This window comes from Micromesistius poutassou (assembly GCF_964030765.1).
Source record: "Micromesistius poutassou genome assembly, chromosome: 16".
Lineage (NCBI taxonomy): Eukaryota > Metazoa > Chordata > Actinopteri > Gadiformes > Gadidae > Micromesistius > Micromesistius poutassou.
This window is the reverse complement of record NC_140286.1, coordinates 7,422,465-7,430,370: the sequence shown is the minus strand read 5'-3', so window position 1 is coordinate 7,430,370 and position 7,906 is coordinate 7,422,465. Positions and strand designations below refer to the sequence as shown.

Genomic DNA, 7,906 nt, shown 5'->3' with positions numbered 1-7,906 from the left:
TGTTTTGCCAGGTTCTGTTGCCAATCCATATCATCTGACTCATGTATGGCATCTCATGCATAACCTTTTTTTAGCTCAAGCATAAAAGATCAATGACTGTAATGATTTGTGCCTCCTTGTGTTTAAATGAAAAGATGAGCCTTGTTTGATGATCATTGGTTTTAGGCTGACTTGTATAATGTTCATAAAACAATTGCCATATCACACAATGAAAGGTGTAAACTACTGAGGCATGTTCCCATCTTGATTATGTGTTCATTAATTTGTCATAGAGGCAACATGTTGGGATGTGCAATGTATTTTTTCTCTGTAACCTTTACTCTACAGCATGAGCCTTAATTGTGTTTCCTTGACTTACACATTAGAATTACTTCATTATGTAGCCTTGACTATTTAGCCAATGCTCTTCACTTTCCTTTCATCGACAGGTTTGTATGTGTGTAGTGATACTTTTGTCATTGTAGTCTGTAACCACAGCCATTTGTTGTGTTCTGCTACATGGCTGTAGGCAACAAGCAACATTGGTGAACTGCAGATTTAACGTGATTTGACTTGAGTATTACAAACGGGAGCCAAGTGGCAGCGTGGGACAATGTCATTTTTTTATGGCCACTGTCTTTGCCCTTCTCTCCGTATCATTAGGTTTATACATAGCATGTCACCAACAACATCCCCACCATGTCACCAACAACGTCACCACCATGTCACCAACATGTCACCAACATCACCACCATGTCACCAACATGTCACCAACCAACATGTCATCAACATGTCACCCAACATGTCACCAACAACATCACCAACATGTCACCAACAACATCACCAACATGTCATCGACATGCAGGATTGGGGGGGACACGTTTTTTTTTTTGCCCTATGCAACTCATACCATGCCACCATAAATCACAACTTTGTAGAGGCTCGCCATATCATTCAAAAAGTACTGCACAGGGAATTATTTATTGTGCTTACCTTTCTTGTTTATTTGTCCTAAACAGCCAACAGCGCGTATCACTGCTTACTTAACTGTTATATTAGTAAATCATAATTTTAAGGGTCTCGGGCATGTAATGTCTACTCATGTTCAATTCATGTTTTTCAGAAGTCCCCCCCGTCCCCCCCAGGATCTGCACCCATGATAGCTCTTAGGACTGTAAAATGTTCCAATGCTGTTCCAATGCTCCTATACTTCCAAAAGGGAGGCGGTCATTGTGATGGGACGTCACGATGTACAAGCCCTATGATATGTGAAGAAACAATACTATCAGCATAATAATAAGCAACATGTTTTCCCGCTTAGAGCTGAATAAGGTCAATATACATTGATGGGCTGTATCCATAAGGCCTCTATAACCACACAACGTTGGTGTACAATTATCAATGAGCCCATCGCCCTGTGAACAAGGGACTGAATACAAAGATTACTAGATGGATATCCCCTCGAAATAGCAGTCAAATAACATTACAATCTAAAATACATATATGTATTTTACATGTATGTATTTTACATATACTCAATGTAAGATACACTCAAACTCAAACAGTATACATGTACGCTGCATGCACTCGAAACAAAGATACTCATCTTCGACCAGACATTCTTGCTTTAAGTGGGCGTGTTGATGACGTCATCCGGATAAACCGTCGGTCGTCAACTCTGTACCTTATGTACTTTGCGGAGAGGTCGACCCCGTGCGAGGAAACGCGTTAGAACTACGCTTTACTAAACTCAAACCAAGAAAACAGGAGAAAAGCGCTAAATAATCAATTAGTATTGTTTAGTGGTCGGTGGCCAAGCGAGTATGCACTAAAAAGAGCCCTGTCTGTGTGGGTAAGGGTGACCGACTCGAATCAGGAGTAAAGAACACTAAGATACGAAACTGCATAGTTGGTAAATATTTGAGTTTGTTTTCCACACAAATATGCAATCTACACATCGTTTGAAAAAAATAAATCTCAGTCTATATTCTCGCGGTCAGATTTAGTTCGTAATGAATTGCACCAGGCGAAATTGCCACAAGTTAGTTTGCAACTCGTATTTAACTGCGAAACAATTGTGTAAATGATCCATCAAGTCCTTCATTTGTTTTCGATGTTACTGTATGACTACATGAAACACCAACAGACCCCTACTAGGCATTATTTTATGGAAATATTACAACAGTGGAGTACGGGCCTAGTTGTGTCGCTAGACAGAGGACGCTGCATACTGTTTACAAAGTGTGTGTTTACAAATGGAATCCTGCGGCCTGTCATTATCCCACTCACACAATAAATGAGTTGGAGTATTGGGATTAAATGGCCAATTATAATAAGCGTATTTATCTTACAATGTTCTACTTCAAACGATATGCTGAAGTAGACGATTATCCTTTGGGTCTATGACAAATCGTTTATGATTCACTTAACTGTACTTTTTTTATGCGTGTCCACTTTTAAATGCTTAGGCCTTCAACTAACATTCAATGATTTTAAGAGCAACTTAACTCTGGCTCCTTTCAGTCCTTGTAATTTCGTTTCCTGCTCACATTATTACTGTACCCTTGATAAATTTAATATCTATGGTCAAATGTCAAAGACTTGTCGATTCTTCAGACTTTATCATCTTGCCCTTTATTTCTAAAGCAAAGGCACCAAGATCAATGTTTACATTACAGTTGTTTTTTCTAAATCTGAAAGCATTATGTGTATGTGGTGGGTTTTATAACCAGTATTGTTAAACAGGTAATACAACTTTGACATTGCAGTTGTTTGCTTAGCCTGCAACACAGACTCCCAATAGACATGGACTCACCTGTTGAGCTGAGACTCAAAAAAAACACTGTATTGAAAGGAACAAACATGCAGATGAATATCATACTAGCAAATATTCAGAGCTTACATTAACACTGCAAATCTTTAGCATTCTCTGAAACCAATATGCTTTTATACTATTAATTGAAGGATTTATATGTAAGGCACATTTTTGGACATCTTGCTGTTGAACCAGTATAGTGCAAGTGCATAAAAATGCTTATTTTGTCAGTTCAAGTAAGGATAAGGTTCAAGGGTCCATTTAATGATCTCTCAGTCCCAGTTCAGAGTAATTTGGTTATAGATTCTGTTTACATATCTTCTTTCATGTGCATATATTTCCTAAATATATATTTCTCATCACAAAAGCTTTGTGTTTGAAATATTTCTAACTTATTTATTTCTATACCACTGTAGGTTATACTGTAGAAACGGCAGTCGTCTGCTTGGAGACGAATCCTCCTAGACCCATCACCTTCCAGCACGTCCCGGAGAGACACGGTGTGGAAGTATGTCCTCCCTGGTCCGCCTGAGGTTGCTGCCCAGCGCCCAGTGCCTGTACACCCAGCCCGTCCAGGTGCTGGTGGACGGCCTGCGCTCGGCCCAGGTGGTCACCATGAAGGCCAAGGCCACCGACGACAAGGGGGTGCTGTTCCACGCCTCGGCCGTCTACAGGGCAGACTCCGGCGGGGCCGTGGACCTCGGCAGGCACCCCTCGCTGGGCGGGAGCTACACGGGCGTGGAGCCCATGGGACTGCTGTGGTCCCTGAGGGCCGACGCCCTCCACACCAAGTTCTTCAAGAGTGACTCCCGGAAGCCCCACGTGGTCAGGTTCTCCGTGCACGAGGGAGAGGCGCCGGCCGGCCCCGTGTTGGCCGAGGCAACCAATGAGAGGCGTCTGCTTGCGGATGGGGTCGAACGACGACCAATCAAAGAAGGGAACATCCGGGGAGTTCTCTTTGTACCCCCTGGTGGGTGGCAGAGTGCTGTTAAAATAATAAATATTTGTGTATCTTATCAATTATAAATGTATTTTTACTTTAAAGTGGAAATGTCAAAGACATTCTCACTTAAAACTCCCAACTTTAATGACAAAGTCCCATACAACATCTTTGACTTTGGCAAGAACATTATGATTATAATAGAAGCTGGTTATATTATGGAATAAACTCCATAATAATCATTGTACCTTTTATACTGTGTATATATGTTATAAGTATATCACTAGCATCATGATATCCAACCTTCACCAACATTTATTATAGTTGGTTTAATTTGGTTGGTGTGATGGTAATGAGATTAAATTATGTGTAGTAGTGCGACCAGTAGCAGCAGTAATGGCCTTCTGAAGCTCAAGCCTATCTGTAGAACCCATGATTTCTCATGCTTGTAATGCACTATACTTTCTATTGTGCAGGAGCCGGCCCCTTCCCTGCTGTCTTGGACCTTTACACATTTGGCGGTGGTCTGTCTGAAAGACGAGCCTCTCTCCTGGCCAACTGTGGCTTCATGGTTCTGACTCTGGCGTTGTACGGCCATGACGACCAGCCCAAGAAGGTCACAAAGCTCCACTTGGACTACTTTGAGGAGGCAATACAGTTGTTAAGGAAACATCCAAAGGTGAGTACCCTGAGGTTACCTTTTTAAAAGATAAATTAAATCTAAGTCAATCAACTGAAACAAAAGTTGAACACCTAAAGACATCAACATGATTACCGATTGAAATGTACTGACTGAAAACCGACACATTGAGTAATTGCCCTCCAAACATGTTTACATGCACTTATTGAGGGGCGTTCTCGATGGGTGCGAATACTCCCCCTCGCTCTGACTTGTTTTAGTTTAGCAGGCGTAAAAACATGTATACAAATCATATAACAGTCTAAAGCAAAGGAAAAAGTCCAAAAAGCATATCACCCCTTTAAAATAAGAATACAGTAAGGCCATAAAATGTAGGAAATTTCATTTTATTAAAGGAAATGATAGGAAATATTGAGCATATGTATGTTCATGAAAATGTTAATGAAATTTAAGAAGACTAAACTTTGTAACTATAAAAGTGGCTGATATGTTGGATATTGCACGTTACATTTACAGTTTTTTCTCACAGGCTATGGATTCGGGCGTTGGCTTAATATCAATATCCAAGAGCGGAGATCTGGCACTTTCTATCGCCACGCACCTACCAAACGTTAAAGCCACCGCGTGGATAAACGGCTGCTGCTCCAACGTTGCCATACCCCTCTACTACAGAGGAAGTCAAATACACTCTGCCCTGATGTACGACGCCCGTGGTGTTACGGTCACCGAGTCTGGGGCTTTGAACACAAAGCACAGCATGCACGATCCCCTTGCACCAGAGAACGCGGGATCCCTGATCCCCATCGAACGAGCCACAGGGCGCTTCCTCTTTGTGGCCGCCAAGGACGACCTCAACTGGGACAGTTGTCTTTTTGCCAACCAGATGACGGAGAGGCTGAGACGTCACGGGAAGGACAACTTTGAGAAGGTGGTGTACCCAGGTGCGGGGCACTATCTGGAGCCACCGTTCGGGCCGTACTGCCCGTCCAGCTTCCACGGGGTAGTGGGGGCGCCGGTGGCGTGGGGCGGGGAACCCAAGGCCCACGCGACGGCTGAGGTGCACCTGTGGAACAAGATCCAAGAGTTCTTCAGAACGCAGCTGGTCCCAGAGGCTGGTGTAGCCAAAGCTAGGTTATAGGAGGCTGTTCTCCTCTAACCGTGGAACAAGGCTGATAGGAAAGGAACTACTTGATTCACAAACCTTACACTTTAATTACAAAATCACTACCTGATGCTGTAATTTGGTTTACATCAGGCTTATAGGCTTGTTTCTCCCATCCTCAAAATTTGCTTGCACTAAATGGTGCCTTCTATTTGTCTCGTAATCGCGACTTGCAGCTCGGGTGTGGCGTCACATCCGTCTCGTAAAAGGAGTGACCCCGTTCTATTTGGCACACAACAAAACGAGTCGGAGCTCTACTTTCTGCTCAAGAATCTGCATTGTTGTCATAGCAACATGGAGCGTCTCTAGCCAATTTCAGCGGCACAAGCTACAAAATAGGCGATATTTAACACATAATAAGACTGTAACGACATGCCTATAGGTAACAGTATACAGTGCTATGTGTACGACTTCTTCATTTGGTTACAACAAAAACACAAGTGCTTAAAATAGTAGAAAACCACAATGTTTACTACATGTGATGCTCGGAGTAGCCATCTTTGTTACTGAACTCGGGGTCCTCTGAGTTCAGACGAGTTGACGAGTCGTTTTTCCGACCTCGGGGGTGTTCTATTTGCAACTTCCGGTTCGTAACTCGGAAGTCCGACTCGCAGATCGAGTCGGGTGGACAAATAGAAGGCACCAAAATACCTGCATACTTGTGATGCCTTTATATGTCAAACATTTTATAATTATTGTACGATAACAGCACAATCAGGCTAATGGTCTATCAGGTAAGGGTTTCTGTAATAAGGGTTTTATAAAAAATGTTTAGAAGCATTATGATCCTTAAGAACTTCGTAGCTACATTGAAGGCAGCGCCAACGGTAGTCGCATTTTAGAACTTCTTCCATGACGGCCCTCATGCCCCTGGGGCTGGCTTCATTAGCCGACGACCGACTCAGGAAGACGCCGATCGGGCTGTCCTGAAACACAAGGCGCTTTATCTACCATCCGCTTCTTTGAGTCACTGGTAATGTGTCATCTGATCCGTTTTGGTTTTGGTTCTGTTGCCAATTCAGATCATGTGATTCATGTACAGCGTCTCTTGCATAAGCTGTACCTCCGTCTGGAATCCCCTAGAATGTGAAAGCTGCAGCGTAAACGATCAATGACACGGTTGTGCTATTGGTGCTTTTGTAACATTTTGCACAAAAAATGGCCCCACTAAGTTCCTCATGCTGTTGTGATTTGTGCCCCCTTGTGAAAGACGACTATAAAGACAAAAGGCATATCACACGATGCGTAATATACTTGGTCGCTTTCCCTTCTTGTTTTTCTCTTGTCTCTTTTTTTCTCGAGATTTAACCAAGGTAACCGATTATGTTGCGATAATTATTTAGCCTAATAAATCCGTTGCTGATCACAGTTTCCATTGACTGATATTGTTCGTATGTGTCGTATATGTATAACTTCATAGTGGCTTATCGCTTTTTTGCGTTCTAGTTACATGGGTGTAGGACGCAAATCAGTTCAATCAACGCAAATCAGTTCTGTTGATTTACTTGGCATGAGTTTAGAAACTAATGCTGGCTCTCATTAAAACAGGGAGCCAAGTGGTAGCATGTGATGTCATTGTTAATGGCCACTGTCTTCGCTCTCCTCTCTGTTATTAGGTTTATACATAGCAGCCCTCCACCCCCCCCAGTCATTAACCCAGCTGGATCAGGGCTTTTGAGTCAACTGTATGTGAGCTAGGACGTCTCCTGACTCAATGTGTCTGCATCGATAGCCTACCCTTCTTTGGCAGCTAACCCTGCCATACGCCACCTTAATCTCTTAACTTTGCTCCTCCGACACCCAAATAACATGCAGAAATAATAATTTTATTGAAGAGTTGGTACGATGTTGCAGCCAGAGCAGGTGGTGAACGCTGACATGTCCGAGCTCTCCCTTGAGCGTGTGTGTGTGGTGATGGCTGAAGCCTGTGCGTCCTGATTGCCAAATACACCACAGGTCTGGACTGCAGCCTCCCCCAGCCCCAGAGTAATCAGCCTGACGGGAGCCAGGTGAGGCTGGCTAAATCAGCCCGCAACCACACACATACCTACAGCTCACCAAAGCAATCAGTGTACCGATTGCTTGGGTTTTCTCTGTTTTAAGTAGTCGTGTGAGTGTTGCTGTGTGTGTGTGAATACAATAAATGGGAAAACTGAGGAGAGTAGACCCACACACAGATTCTAACTGCACTTTCGTCTGTGTTGCCTTGATTAACAAACTCGAGGAAAAAATACTTAGGGGTCCAAAAGTCCTTGATCTCACACTCTTCACAGGCTATTGCAAGTTACTCAATAATGGATCACACATGTACGCTGTGCACTGCTTGTTAAACAAGGCAGTGTTGGATCAGGTTAAACATAATCTTCCTCC

General features: G+C 43.1%; 1 protein-coding gene across 1 annotated transcript; it reads left to right on the top strand.

Annotated features, from left to right (window-relative positions):
• Window positions 1-1,663: 1,663 nt before the first annotated feature.
• Window positions 1,664-6,909, top strand: LOC311360561 (acyl-coenzyme A thioesterase 3-like). The gene is made up of 4 exons (XM_084480656.1): window positions 1,664-1,891; window positions 3,211-3,764; window positions 4,211-4,413; window positions 4,904-6,909. Exons 2-4 carry the CDS (start codon window positions 3,305-3,307, stop codon window positions 5,510-5,512), a joined length of 1,272 nt encoding a protein of 423 aa, XP_084336782.1. The 5' UTR covers window positions 1,664-1,891; window positions 3,211-3,304; the 3' UTR covers window positions 5,513-6,909.
• The last annotated feature ends 997 nt before the right edge of the window (window positions 6,910-7,906 follow it).